The 15,229-nt window shown below is 34.0% G+C and overlaps 2 protein-coding genes across 2 annotated transcripts; one reads left to right on the top strand and one right to left on the bottom strand.

Annotated features, from left to right (window-relative positions):
- Nucleotides 1-530: 530 nt before the first annotated feature.
- On the top strand, nucleotides 531-4,558 carry LOC107413770 (uncharacterized protein At2g39910). Its single transcript, XM_016021813.4, has 9 exons — nucleotides 531-825; nucleotides 923-1,472; nucleotides 1,634-1,720; nucleotides 2,352-2,542; nucleotides 2,705-2,900; nucleotides 3,248-3,312; nucleotides 3,752-3,853; nucleotides 3,940-4,039; nucleotides 4,243-4,558. Exons 1-9 carry the CDS (start codon nucleotides 785-787, stop codon nucleotides 4,252-4,254), a joined length of 1,344 nt encoding a protein of 447 aa, XP_015877299.3. The 5' UTR covers nucleotides 531-784; the 3' UTR covers nucleotides 4,255-4,558.
- A 264-nt stretch (nucleotides 4,559-4,822) lies between these two features.
- Nucleotides 4,823-8,107, bottom strand: LOC107413771 (sedoheptulose-1,7-bisphosphatase, chloroplastic-like). Its single transcript, XM_016021814.4, has 8 exons — nucleotides 7,761-8,107; nucleotides 6,619-6,738; nucleotides 6,333-6,518; nucleotides 6,026-6,107; nucleotides 5,703-5,924; nucleotides 5,500-5,600; nucleotides 5,343-5,414; nucleotides 4,823-5,244 (listed from the first exon to the last, which is right to left on the bottom strand). The coding sequence occupies exons 1-8, from the start codon at nucleotides 7,872-7,874 to the stop codon at nucleotides 4,963-4,965; spliced, it is 1,179 nt and encodes a 392-aa protein (XP_015877300.3). The 5' UTR covers nucleotides 7,875-8,107; the 3' UTR covers nucleotides 4,823-4,962.
- Between the last annotated feature and the right edge of the window lie 7,122 nt (nucleotides 8,108-15,229).

The following is a 15,229-nucleotide window of genomic DNA, read 5'->3' on the forward strand; positions in this document are numbered from 1 at the left end:
CGTCACCTTTTCCTTTTTTTTCTTTGTTTTTTGTTTCAATCTCCATATACCTAAAGATGTACAACCATGTTGCTCGTTTAAAAGGGCAAGGCGTCTCTACTCAAACACCAAATCAGAGGCGTTTTCTTCTTCTTTTTTTTTTTGGTTTCCTTTCTTTGTGATGATAAATATCTGTTTGTCTTTGGTGATAACTTTTTCAAAGAAAAATGCTGCAGAAGAGGGACAAGTTATTAGATGTCACTCTGTAGAGGCATGGAACAAGCAGTTTTAGAAAGGCAACGGCCCAAAAAGTTGGTATTTTTTTTTTTTTCCTTTAAAAAAAATCCAAACAATTATTAATTAATTAAATTTTTTATATTATTTAGAAAATGGACATGAATTCTTTTCTTAATTGTTCTTTTCATTCTGCTTGGGCTTGTAGATTAGATTCTGAATAATGGATGTGTGGTTTTTTATTTTATTTTATTTATTTATTTATTTATTTTTATAATTTGGTTTGCTAAATTTGAACTTAGGTTCAAATGATTGTGTGGGAGCAGGTTTTTCGAGAGGAAAATTGGCATTCTAATTTTAACCATTAGTTTTAATCGAACGATCAGTAATACATTCACATTTTTTTGTCCGGATGAAACATGGAATATCTATCTACATATTTTTGTGGTCTGTTCTAAACATCCGAACGACAGCGTTTTGACGATCTCACTCCCTCCCGCCTCGCCTCCACACCAAGCGCGGTTCATCCCTCATTCATCCAGCAGAAACTCCAAGCCAAACGAGGTTCCAAATGTCAGACTCGTTATCGACCATCTACCACCTTATCGTTCAGTAATATTCTCTCTTTTTTCTCTGTGAAACACCCTAAGTTTCATTTTATTTTAATTTTTAATTTTTAATTTTCTTTGTTTAATTTACGGCTTCTCAGATTATCGGAGTCACTACGAGAATCTCTGCTGAAAACCCCGTACACTCCGCCGGAAGGCAGTAACTTTTCCGTCAAATCTGTTCTCCAACCTCTTCTCCTTCACAAACCCTCACCTCAAAACCCTAACTTCGGCGGCGACGACGACGACGACGACCAAATTCGTTCCTCAATCATAAACTTCTGTCTAGCGTGTGCTTTGATTTCCTCCTCCCAATCCTCAACCCACGACCTCCTCTCATGGATTCCCAAGCACCTCTCAGCTGCTGCCGACTCGGCTTTTCGTCAGCTCTCTGTAGCATATTCCGTTTCTTGCGGTGAAAGAAGCAAGAAGAAGATTGGCGAATTGGGAATCAATTTCGGTTTGCTGCCCGACGAGAAGAGATTGGTTGTGGAATTGGTTCCTGAGGTTCTTCCATTGTTGAAGGACGCGATCAAACAGAGTTCGATTGATAAATCAGATGAGTGCAATGAGTTCTCTGCCGCTACAGCTAGAATGCCGGTCGGGTTTGCCATGGTGGCTGCTAATCAGTTTAGATGGTTTGTCACACAGGTTTTCGAATCTATGCCACTTTTTTCTGTTCACAAAAAAAAGAAAAAAAAAAAAAAAGGCTTTTAGGTTGTGTGTGTATGTGTTGATGGTTTAGATTCTGAATGTGAATTAATATACTGTGGCTTTAATATGATTTTTTATTTTTTATTTTTATTCTGCAGATAGATTATCCACATTTGGGAAAGTTGTGTCCCTTAGTTATTCCTTGTGGGCTAACGGCTCTCGACCACTGGTCACCAGAGGTGAAAGTATGTACTTGTAATGCTTAAACTGACCTGTAATAAGTTGCTATGTGATGTTTATTGATTAACTCTTTTTGAGTGCCTATTGCTGTATTCAATCTATTCAACTGTTTTGCCATTTGGATATCATCATTTATAGTTGAGTGTTTGTTTGTTTCAATTCTGTATTTTAAATAGAAAGCATAAACCACCTTCCAATTGAAATTATTAAAGACAGTTTCATTGGTGTGGTTTACCTTGTCAAGTAGGTTGTATTGCCTCGATAAGTGTTTAAATTGTAAAGGGACCACTAGTTCTGTGTTTTTATAAGTCAAGTTAGCCCTTATTCAATCTACACTGCTTGTTCCTATAGGTATTTCATTTTATGGGATTTTAAGTCCTATATAGATGTGGAGGATGCGGCAGATGTAATAAATTTCAAAAGGTTTGCCCATTAAAAAGCCTGAAATTTTTTGCGATCTACAGGCATCTCAATATCTGTATTTTTTTTTTTTTTCTTTTGGGTAAAAGTTATCAATTATTTTGTTCATCTTTTATACAGTTTGAGAGAGTGATAATAGAATGATTCTGACAGAAATGTATTATAAGATATGCATTAAAACATGTGGGTGATACTCCTTTCTGTGTTTGATTTCAGGGGCAAGGCATGATTAGCTTTATACATATAGGAAAAAATGTGAATGCTGCTGAGCTTGGTTGGTTTGAAGATGTTATTCTTGATGCATGCTGCCAAAATATTGCTTCTAGTGATGAAATATGGCACTTTGTGGTGGAGATGTCAGTACTTCTCGTTACTTGTATCCAGCGAAGTAATCCTCGTAGCTTATGGTAGATAGTTGTTCTATGTTCATTTGCTCTATGATTTTTGTAATGCATAGCAGTTTCTGATGTCCATTGAAATCAAAATAAATGTAATTTTATTTTATTTTTTTGATAAATGCATCTTCCTAGCAATTGAGATGAAGCTCCTAATAACATATGCTGATATAGGTTTGAAAGGATTCTAAATGAGATGTTGAGTCATTTGGAGCGCCACCCAAGGAACAAGGAGCGCCGTGTTGCATGGCTTCTACATATCGAGCCACTTTTTAATAGTTTGGGTCTTGTGTTATTAGCACATTTTAGGCGCATTTTTCCTCTTTTCTTTCAGTGGATGCATGCTGATGATGATGAGACTGTTCTACTGGTGAGCTCCTTTTTGGTTTCTATATTTTAATTTTTTGAGTAAAATCCTGCTGAGAGCTCCTTACTAAAGAAATGCTATTTCTCAATGAGGATTCTGTTCTAAATTTTTGTGATTAGTTGTGTGTGTGAAAAGATATGTAGTTTGTGATGCTTTGATGTTAGTAAATTCGCATAAGATTCAAAATTCAGGCTTCTACTAGCTTGTTAAAAGGAGGCTTTAGCATGTAGGCTTGGTTCTGGAGATGACATCTTCTTCAGATCATCATTTTGTTTCAGGACTATTGACTTTTCTAATTGGGCATCGCTGGAATGATATAGGTAATAACTTGCAATTTACTCTTTGTGCAGGTTCTCAAACGAGTTCAGACAGTTATGAGGTTAACATGGATAAGAAATACACCGCATGTTGAGAGGTAAAGATAACAACTATAATCTATTATTATATGTGGTGCATGCTTAGTTGGAATTGCTCTGTTAAAAATACTTTCCTTTCTTCCAAACCAAGGGTTCATGCAATGATAGAGTCAGACGGTTGTATAGAAAGGTACTTCATAAATATTGGCTTCTCAAAGGCTACCATTTACTACTTTAGCGATCACCAGAAGTCAGTCTTTTACTTTCATATAAACCCTAAATTATTTTAATCTAGGATTAGAAGAGTTTATTTTAGTCTTTTAAATTGCATCCTACTAGAGCATCTATTTCCACTTCCAATTTGCACCCAATTTTAGTTCTAAGTTGAGAAGTCACCATCCCCATCTTTTGCTGAAGTTTGAATCTGAGATGTATCATGTACAATGCAGACATTTATTCATGAAATCCATTTCACATTATTTATTGCTCATTTTTCAGGTTGGTGGATGAACTTGCAGCTTTGTATAAGGAAGCAGCTTTGAGAAGGTCCCGTGGAGATATTCGGAAACTTGTTTCTGAGATATTGGTCCAGCTGCGCTGGTAAGGATTATGCATTTACCCATGTTAATAAAGCTTTGTTTTTCTATATGAACCTATTCATCTGAAATTTTTCGTGGGATCTCAAGGTGCAAAGGCTTGCAGTTTGAAGCAGCTTATGACAAGCACAAAGATGATCCAAACTTGGCCAATATGGTTCTCTTTTTAAATGAAAGAAACACTGATACGGTAATAACTTACCTTGATCCCTATCAGTCTCTCTTAATTTCTTTTTTGTACAGATTCACAAAACACAGGTGTTATGTTTGACTTTGAATGGCTTCGAATGTTTTCTGTTAGTGACAGATTGTTCTTCGTATTCCAAATTCTTAGCTAGAAGTTTAGTTGGAAAAAAAAGTGTTATTTTAATAATTTTTGTCAATGCTATGTAGGTTGTCCAGTGATCTGTGATCATGTGCGAGAGGGATTGATATTCTTTTGTGAAGAATGATGGTATGCAGGGTGTGAATTATTGAGCGTAACATGCTGTAATTAAGCTGAAACACATTTCTGTATATGTAAATTGGAATGGGTTCTCTTTCCATGTTCACGTGAGGCAGTAATATGGATTTGTTTATTAAATTTTTTTCTTGATCGTAGTTTATTAGATTAAGTTTGTATATTTACATCAACTTTGTGAAAGAGGAACTTGACTTGGCTCAGTTATTGACCTCATCAACTATTCATTTCATTTCAGGTTTTTGGCTATTTATTGGGCTTTAAATGATTCTTTTTAATATATAAGGAGTTTTCTCGAAATTTTCTATTGGTTTCCACTTTTGTCATTTTTTGATACCATGGTGATTTTCTTTACAGCATTGCGAAAAGGATACAAAATGAAGAAAGAAACATTGTAATCATTTCATTACTTTTCTTAAAGGCAAGGCATTATATGCTTAACAACTCCAATTTAGAACCATGCTGTTCCAGAAATTTGCATCAAATAGGAAGGATGAAGGATTAGCCATTAGATTCTTCTAATATATAGATATATATTTTTCTATGCGCTACCATAAAACTACTTTATGAAATAGTTTAGAATCTGATTGTGATCCACAAGAGGAAAAAACAGAAAACATGGGAAAGAGATTTAAAAAAAAAAAAAAGGATGCTTAAGCAGCGGCACCAACAGGTACTCCTCCCTTGAGCCTGGATGATCCATATAGAGTTTCTTCAAATCTGATAATCTCATCTTTGGATCCATATGCAACTTGCGTTCTCTCGTCAAGATTATTAATCACCTTGTCTAGAACAGATTGACGACCATCACTGCTATGACCTCCTGCTTTCTCAACCAACAGCCCTAATGGAGCTACCTCAAACAAGAGCCTCAGCTTGGCTTTTGAAGATGGAGATGTTACATTTGTAAATATCCCTTTCTCTTTCACTATTATCTGCACACAACCCAAAAAAACAAAAACCCGTAAAATGTTTTATCGTTTTGGAATGCTATAGCCTTAAAAATTGAAAGGATTATAGAAGGAAACACTACCTGATTGACATCTGGAACCATTCCCCCTGTGTATCTCAATGTGTATTTCTCTTTCACGTAGTAGTTGATCAGCTGTTTACGTATGACAAACAAAGTAGTTTATGAGACCCTGGTATGTTTATTGAACTACCAAAAGTGAAGGAGATATTTTATGAACCTTGTCATAATCTGGGTTGTCAAATGTGGCCCTCAAGTTTCCAGGGGAGAATAGTTTTCCTTCTCCAATCTCTGTTGTCTCTTTCACATGTTGCCATTTACCTGACCACCAAACAGTATTTGGAGTACTTATATGTTTCTGGACATAATCTATGCTACATTACTGCTAAAACTTAATGAATTGTAGAGAAACTGCAGACCAACCTTCGTCGAGAAGAAGAAATTCATGGGTTCCAGGGAAGTCTTTAAGAGCTAGAACATATGTAGTTCTAGGACCATAAATCCCCATGGCTGCAGCAACTTGATCTCTACCAGTTACACCAGTTAACTTATCTCCGGACCACACACCAAAGATGGTGCCTACTGTGAAATTTGTGTCTACGATACTGGAGCCATCAAGTGGATCGAAAGCAACGCTAAATCCTCCTGTTCGTAGTTGTAATACCCAAAAATTATCATATCAATCATGTAATTTTACTGCTAGTTATATAAGTTATATATATAGTTGCAGGATAACATTTTCAGACCTTCAACTGGGCCTCCCATGTCTTGGAGTTCTGGGACTTCTTCAGAGCATGCGTACTTGCAGAAGTGTGAGTAAGTTAAGGCCTGCAGTGTAAAAGAGGCGATAGTTTTTATTGCTGATTCTCAAATGATTTATAAGGTTTTTCAAATAGGATTCTATTTCAACTCCTTCAAGCAATTCCATAGCGGGTGAGGAAAAAAGGTTAAGCAATTCGACTTGAAATTGGCATACATGGATGATTAACATTGACTATTACTACCAAACCATGGTCATGAAGGTACTTCATGCAGAGTAAATTCAAGACTTGCCTCAAATAAAAGCTTGTTGGCAAGCAAATCCACGGCCAGTTGCTCATCGCCGAAAGAGTTGATACATGCTGTTCCTCCGCAAGAAGCTGTCTTCACTTTGAAAGAAATGGTCCTCAGTGCTTCTCCCATGCATGTCAGCAGTCTGATCAGGCCCTTATCTGGGGTTGCTTTTGTAAGGAACTCTTCCTGTAACCACACATTGCAAATCATTCAGTTCACATTATGCATTTCAAGGATGCGGATTTAGAGCATGAAAATTGAAGCTATATGATTCTCTAAAACTCACCAGGCTATCACCGATGGCACATCTAGTGACGAGGGAAGTGTTTTTGATCTTTAAAACTTTGAGTGATGATTTTGGCACTTGTCTTAATGATTCCCCAAACAGTGAGCAGGACTTTAGGCTCTGTGAAAGATATCCCAAAACACCAAGTTTTGAAAATTTGTTCACCAATACAGTGCTTCTTTTTTCTTTTTCTTTTTTATTTTATTTTTAATTTGTTACTTTGATACAATGGTTTAAAAGTATTAACAACCAGAAATTGAATTTGGGCGAAGTTAGGAAATGTCACAATTTAGTGTTTCTTATGGAAGCACGCAAGTGGCATTAAAACAATTATGAGGTGTTTTACCTATACAACATGACAAGGCTCAAGTCCTTTGCTAAGAAGATGTTGGTTTTAGTCGTAAATCTTCTCTAATCAACTCATCATAAAAATGGAAATCAGAAGATGATAATGGTTTATTCACGGAAAAAAACTAATAACAAAAAATAAATTAATGCACTAGCCTATACTGTATTGCTTTTTTTTTATTAACCAAAACAGGCTAGCTTATGTTTTGTGCTTTTGGTATAACTTGGCGCACCAAACCATTTTAATTAGAAGCCGATTTTCCAGTTGCCAACTTCCCTCAGGGCCTTCCATTAAAATGAACTTACACTGAAATACATGTCTCTCCCATGAATCTAAATATAATGTACATATATATTTATATATTTATATAGCAACCAAGATGGAAAATAACAATTAATGATATCTGGAAGAAAATAGCAGAAAAAACAAATCTACGTAGTTCATAATTCTACAAACAGATGAATTGGGCAGCGGAAGAAAACAACAAATCCTAGTGCCTAAAACTGATAGCTTCTCTTATATCACTATTTGTTTTTCCATAACCTATTGACAACTTGCATATCATTTAATGACAAACTTCGGATAGGAAAAAAGCCAATCAACCTTGGGAGTAAAATATATAGTGAAGCACGAGTTTTAAGAGTCTTCGTGTTTGCTAAATATTTGGCTTATACATATAGTTAACAGAAAAAGAATACTAGAACAGAGAGATAAAAATCCAAGTATAAATTTGTAGAAAAGAAGGTGAGCAATAAAAAAGGAAAAAGATGGTGCAAAAAATCCATGTAATAACCTTGTAGGTGAAAGATGAAGAAATGGATCGAGGAGCCACTAAAGCAGTGGAATGCTGAGAGGAAACACCAGGCAGGAATGCCCTGTTTGCGCAGCAAGCCATGCTTCTCTCCATGCTGGTAACGGACCTACTAGCAACCTCAAAAAAAACACCAAGTGGTGGATTAATGCAGAGCTAACAAAAAGGTTTTTCCAGAGGCACAAGGAAATTTTAGAACAGCGGGAGAGTAAGGTTGGGAGGTTATGAGTAAACTAGATAAGCAGCTAATGGCATGCTGCCGCCTGGGGGTTGATGAATAGTAGATAGGCTGACGAAAAATTGTATTGTATTGTTTTGTGGGCTGTGGTTTATTAGATATATTTTCCTTTTTTTTTTATTTTGTTGGCTCATAAATATGTGGCTCTGCCTCGGTTATCCCTACTAGATATGGTGGTGAGGGAAAAGCTTGCCCCCATGCCCCATTTTCTTTTGTACGTTTGTGTTCTTCTTTCTTTCTTCTTCTTTTTATTTATTTTTAATTTTTTTAATTTTTTATGGTGAATGCTTATGTCAACTGAAACTGTTTTAGACGAAATGGGTAAGTCTAAAGGTCGAGCATCCATATTTATATCTACAGGTACATGGGGTTTGAATTATGGGAATAAGGGGTTTGGATAACTTGTTATAGGTACTCTGACCAAAAAAAAGAAAAAACTGAAACTGTTTTGCATACACAATTTGCAATTTGGCAATTTGGCATAAAGTTTGCTCGAAAAGGATAAGCTAACCATATTCGTTTTTCCTTTAAGAAGATGTTTTTACCCAAAAAAATAAAAATTTTGAAGCAGCTTTTACACGTAATAAGGAAGACGTTTTTCCTTTAACAAGAGTTCATGAATTCTTGTGGAGGAGTTAGTGAAGCTAAGGATGGAGGGATTCAAATTTGAATATTGTTGTACAAAAAACCACGAGGCTTTTCTGAAAGTTGGAACAGGAGGAGTGAATCAAACAAATAGAACAACAGTGAACCAATATATCTATGGTCACCTCTCAACATATAATATTTTTGGTACTGTTTTTTTAAATAATGATTCTGAATTAATAAAGCTTTATTTAAAAATGGGGTGATTTGAATTTCAAAATTATTATAGAGGATCGTATGCTGTCTTCTTTTTCTTTTTTCTTTTTTTTTTTTTTTGGTTAATAAACCATATGGCTGTCCTCGAAAGAAGTAATGGAAGCACGTCTATTGAGCAACTGGGGGAACCCTTCATCGTACAATTCTTCACAAGTCAAGAATGCAATTACCAATCTTGTCAATTCTTTCCTTCGTGGTCGATACTTTTCTTTGTTAAGATAATATACCACAACATATTTTAATTATACTGTTATTTTTATATTTATATTAAGAGATTATTTAAATGTTATAGTAGTTATTTTTATAATATGGAGGCTTTTTCAAAATGGTTGATTTCAGGCTTCAAAAGAAATCTAAAGTTAAACCTAGGATGGGTGATATTTTTTTCGAAAAAATAAATCTCACACCAAATACTATCGAATATTGACAAGGTGTAACAAATGATATTAGAGCATAATTATAGACATTATTGAATAGAACCTTTTGATGAAAGATAGAATCTTTTGATGATAAACATGAACAAGAGGTTTCAAGAAAACTAGAATCTTTTGATGAGAGATATGAACAAGAGGTTTCAAGAAAACTAATGTTTTTTGATTTAGCTACTAATGCATGCATATATCAAATAGATTTACTACAATTGTTAGAGGAACATTACTTACTGATGGGAACAAGATGACCCTGTATTAGTCATAAGTAAAGAGTGTCAAATGTTGATGAAAAGATTCACCCCAACTTAACACGAACATAATTCTTGCATCTCTTCCAGATCATAGTTGTAAGTTTATCATCTGGGTTTTCATTTTTCCCTCTGCTGGTTTCAAATGATATTGAGATTGTGCTATATACATTATTCCATATCATACAAAGTAATGTATTTAGTTGACTTTAAATTGTTCAGATCTGTTTCTTTATAAATCAATGGCAATCTGGATGATGCAATTAAAAATTGTTAAAGAGAGAAAGTGTGGACAAAATCTTATCACTTTTTCTTTTGGTAGTGAATGTACTCTGCAGCAGCATATTAGTACTGGAGCTCATCACTCTAATCATCTTTGTTGCATTTTTCATATACAGCTCCTAATAATTTCTTCTTTGTTTCATCATGGAATTTGTCTCCCTCAATCTCTCATTCTTTTTGTTTTGTTTTGTTTTGTTTTTTTTTCTCTCTCTCTTTTTTTTTTTTTTTTTTGGTGTGTTTTCTTTCTTCTTTTGTTGATCGAACCCATTTTTAATAAATGGTTTTGTTATGTATTTCTGAGAAATGAAAATTGATATTACACTATTAGTAATTTTGTCTTCTAGTTTCACCATCATTGTCTTTCTTGCCATTTTATATAGCTTCAATTTTCTTTTCTTTTTTTTAAATCTTTGTTTCATCATGGAATTCGTCTCCCTCGCTTTTTTTTTTATTTGACTCTTTTTTAATTTTGACCAAACCCATTTTTGACAAATGGATTCTGCTATGTTTTGTTTTTACTAAGTGATGAAGTTTGGTATTTACACTATTGTTAATTTGGTCTTCCAGTTTCACTTTGATTGCCTTTTCATATATCATAATTGTTGTCTTTGTTTCAGCATGAAATTTGTCTCTCTCACTCTCTGGATGAGTTTGGTGGGATGTATTAGAGTTTTGTATAGTATTATTTTATCTAATACAATGTTTGGTAATACAAATGAGTTGGATTATCTAATACCCTTCTCTACCTTTAATACACCCTGCAGTGTATTAACCAGTACATCCCAAATGAGTTGTATTAACTAATACAAAACTCATACACAATAGAAAAACCAGAAAAAAGCCAAACCCCCCCCCCCCCCCCCCCGGGTGGTCTTCTTCCTCTTTCTTCAATCTTCTTCCTCTCATTCCCATCACAACCATAACCCACAAACCCTCCACTGTCTGCATAATTGGCGCCGGCATCGGAAAAACCAAAAAAAACCCAACCTCCCTCATTGTCTTCTTCCTCTTTCTTCAGTCTTCTCCCTTTTCACTCCCACCACAACCACAACCCCCAAACTCCCCACTATCTGGATAATCGGCGTCGGCATCAGAAAAACTAGAAAAAAGCCAACCCCCCATTGTCTTCTTCCTCTTTCTTTAATCTTCTTCCTCTTCACTCCCACTATAACCACAACCCCCAAAACCCGCCATTGTCTGCATAATCGGTGCCGGCATCCAAAAATGACAACCTCCAAAGCCAAAGCCATTTACTTTACCTTTTCCTTGAATTTATGGGTTCTTGATTAAGCAGAAAAATTTTAAAAAAAATGATTTAAAAATTTTGGGTGAATAAAATTTGGATTAACAAGAACAATAATTTTTTTTTTTTAATTGATCTAGATTAGATGACCAGAAGAATAATAGATTGGGGTTTTTGGGAAGAGACTTTTTTTTTTTTGTTTTTTTTTTCCCCCTTCTTACAAGCATGGTAAATATTTTTATTTTAATAAAAATAAAAATATATAGTATGATACATTATAATACCAAGCACAGTATAGTATTACATTATATAATTCATTCCAATCCAATACCAAACGAGCCCTATATGATGATTGCCTTTGCTGAAACTTTTAAATTCCTAAATATGTTTATGATGATTGCTTTAATTCTGCTGTCTATTTTTTCTGTAATATACTTTTACGATGTCCACAATGGAAAATGATGGTGGTGATGATTCAACTCTATAGGTGCTACCAATGAAAAGATTTATATAGATGTTATGGTAGATTTGATAAATAAGGGTGGTATAAAAGATGGGCAGTTCACTTCAAAGGAATGGACTAATATGCTTGAAGCTCTGAATAATAAGTCTAAAAGAAACTACAACATGAAGCAAATTAAGCAAAAATTCAATAGGCTTCGGAGTAAGCATCATGAGTCTGGTGAGCTATTGCAACAAACTGGATTTGGTTGGGATACTGAAACTAATACTGTGAACGCTACAAAGGAAATGTGGCAAAACTATACACGGGTATATATACTTTCATTTGAGGATATACAATATATTATTATTATTATTATTATATGTTGAATATATTATTTATTCTTTTAGCCGCATCCTAAAGCAATTTCATTTCAAAAGAAAGGATGTAAGCATTACAAGCTATTAGGAATTATATTTAACAAGTCAATTGTTACTAGAGTGTTTCGTCATGCATCTACTAGTGATCCACCCCAATACTGATGATAAGATGGAATTGGAGGCTGAGAGTGTACATGTTAGCACTAGTCGTGATGATCCTCTAAACTTTTGATAAATTAACAAGCAATTTGAAGACAGCAAAGGCAAAGACAGAAGTTGCTAAAGCTAAAGCAGAAATATATAAAAGTTCCTATAGTGTGGATGATAATAGTATTGGTAATGTAAAAGATTGTTCCATTGCTACATGTGTGAGCCTTCTTGAAGCAATAGATGGAGTTGACGATGCTACTTATCTTAAAGCAGTACAAAAGTCGAGAGAGGCAGATTGGAGAGCGATATTTATTCATATGTCTTCGCCTTGGAAGAAGGCTTGGTTAGATAGTCTTTAGCTACATTATCATATATCATACTTATATCTTTAGTTGGATTTGATACATTAGGATTTAATTTTGTCGGTTTAATGTTTTTGGGATAATATGTTTGGATTATTTTAGATTTTTGTATGTTTTATATGTTTGGATTTTTTGGATTTTATATGTTTATATGATATGTTCAAATGAATGTTATGTTTGCCTACAATTGGTTAATGATGTGCTTGGTTACCAGATGGTTAAATTGTTTTAGAAGTTGAGATCTCTTAATTCTTTCATCTTAATATATATTTATATTTTAATATTATATGCCGGAAGGACAATAGTTAAAACTCATCTATGGATGATATAGATAGTTCCTCTTCCTCTAGTTCAGGTGAAGATTTTCAAGACTTTATGATGTTTCTTGATGCATGTGAGTACACTGAATGTTTTCTAGAAAAAATACCTCAAAGAACTTCAATGTTGAGTGGTCAAAATTTTATAACAGAATTGTTGAATGGGCATTAAAAAAACATGCTATGAGTTGTTTTGTATGGACAAAAATACTTTTTTTTCTCTTTGTACTTTTTTGAAGCAACATGAATATTTGAAAGATACTAAAGAAGTTAGAGTTGAAGAAGCACTTGCTATGTTTCTTATAATAATTGGTTACAATGTGGGAATGAGACTTATAGCGGATCGTTTTCAACATTCCCTTGAAACTGTGGATAGACATTTCACTTTGACATTAAGAGCAATATGTAGACTTGGAAAAGAATTGACATGCCATACAAACTCTCAATTGCCTTCACATATCATCAACAATCCAAGATATTTTCCATGGTTGAGGTAAATACTTGCTTTTGTAAATATAATTTATGAATTTTGTTACTCTCAGTTGCTTTTTTAAAACTAATATTATAATATTTTGGTGTTTTCAGAAATGTATTGTTGCAATTGATAGCACATATATAAGCGCACATATTTGTGAAATCCCACATCGGTTAGAAAAGAGAACGAAACACTCCTTATAAGTGGGTGTGGATACATTTCCCTTGCGAGGCCTTTTAAAACCTTGAGGGTTGGGTTGTAAAAGGATTCCCCAGGCCCAAAGAGGATAATATCGCATGCAGATGGTCTGGCTTGTTACAGTTGGTATCAGAGCCAGTACCCGGATTGGTGTGCCAGCGAGGACTCTGGGCCCCAAGGAGGGAGAATTGTGATGTCCCACATCGGTTGGAAAGAAGAACGAAACACTCTTTATAAGTGGGTGTGGATACTTTTCTCTTGCGAGGCCTTTTAAAACCTTGAAGGCTGGGTTGTAAAAAGATTCTCCAGGCCCGAAGAAGACAATATCGCATGCGGATGGTCTGGGCTGTTATAGTTGGTATCAGAGCCAGTACTCGGATCGATGTACCAACAAGGACGCTGGGTCCCAAGGGGGGAGGATTTAAAATCCCACATCAGTTGGAAAGGGGAACAAAACACTCCTTATAAGTGGGTGTGGATACCTTTCTTTTGCGAGGCCTTTTAAAACCTTGAGGACTGGGTTGTAAGAGGATTCCCCAAGCCCAAAGAGGATAATATCGCATGTAAATGGTTTGGGCTGTTACATGTTCCTGCTGAAAAGCAAGTTTGCTATAGAGGTAGAAAATCTATAGTGACTCAAAATGTTTTATGTGCATGCAATTCGACATAATGTTTACTTTCATTTATACTGGCTGGGAGGGCACTGTAAATGATTCAAGAGTTTTTCTTGAGGCAATTATAAGATCTGAGAATAAATTTTCATTACCTAAAGAAGGTAAACATAAAAAAATTTATTGTATTATTTGATTTTTTTAGTTGTATAATACATGATTTCATTTTTACTATCTTTTTAGATGAATATTATATTGTCGATTTTGGATTTCCATGTACCATGGGTTTTCTTCCTCCATTTCGAGGTGAAAGATATCATTTGCAAAAATACCATGGTAAAGGACCAAAAGAACTGTTTAATTATAGGCATTCTTCACTTAGAAATGTTATTGAACGTTGTTTTTGTGTGTTGAAAGCGCGGTTTCGAATTTTAAAAATAATGTCACCTTACAAACAAAGTTGTCACCTTTGATAGTTATAGTTTGTTGTACACGACATAATTTCATTCGAAAGTAGGCACAAAATGATGTTATGTTTAGACAATGGGATGAAGAAGAGCAAGAGATTGAAGAAGAAAAAGCAAGTACAAGTGGATCAAACAATAGTATAGATTTGTCAGACGAAGCAGCAACAGCTATGGCAGCTTATCGAAATCAACTTTTACAAGTAATGTGGCATGACTATGTTAGTAATATGTAAAAATTAGTAATTTAATGGATATTTATAGTTGGAGATTTTATATTAGACTTATAAAATTTAATATCCTATTAGTAACAATTATTTTATTATATAATATCAATTAGATTTCATAATTAATTAATAAAAAAATAAGTGATTGATAATGTGGTACACATGGAATGGAGAGATATAGTTCTAGAAAACTAATTATAAACCAATAAAAAAATTAAATATACACAGTCAAAAAAAGTATATAACTATATACATACATATAAATAAATAAATATATATATATATATTATAATATCAATGAATCAATAATAATAGGAAAAAAAATGGATCAATAATAATAGAAAAAAAAGTTTAACGGAAAAAAAATGTTATATTATATTTTAATATATATTTTATATTATATTATATATATATATATGTATATAATTCATTAATATGTGAATGAATTAATATCATGTATATATATATATATATATTATAGCTACATATATTATATATAAGATTCTTTGTATGAAAAAAAAA

Source organism: Ziziphus jujuba, chromosome 8 (assembly GCF_031755915.1).
Source record: "Ziziphus jujuba cultivar Dongzao chromosome 8, ASM3175591v1".
Classification (NCBI taxonomy): domain Eukaryota; kingdom Viridiplantae; phylum Streptophyta; class Magnoliopsida; order Rosales; family Rhamnaceae; genus Ziziphus; species Ziziphus jujuba.

Coding starts and splice junctions, on each gene's coding strand:
- LOC107413770 (XM_016021813.4), top strand. CDS start 785: ATGTCAGACTCGTTATCGACCATCTACCACCTTATCGTTCA. Junction 1,473..1,633: donor TTAGATGGTTTGTCACACAG/GTTTTCGAATCT, acceptor TTTATTCTGCAG/ATAGATTATCCACATTTGGG. Junction 3,854..3,939: donor ATATTGGTCCAGCTGCGCTG/GTAAGGATTATG, acceptor TGGGATCTCAAG/GTGCAAAGGCTTGCAGTTTG.
- LOC107413771 (XM_016021814.4), bottom strand. CDS start 7,874: ATGGAGAGAAGCATGGCTTGCTGCGCAAACAGGGCATTCCTGCCTGGT. Junction 5,925..6,025: donor CATGGGAGGCCCAGTTGAAG/GTCTGAAAATGT, acceptor AACTACGAACAG/GAGGATTTAGCGTTGCTTTC. Junction 5,415..5,499: donor ACAACCCAGATTATGACAAG/GTTCATAAAATA, acceptor ATACGTAAACAG/CTGATCAACTACTACGTGAA.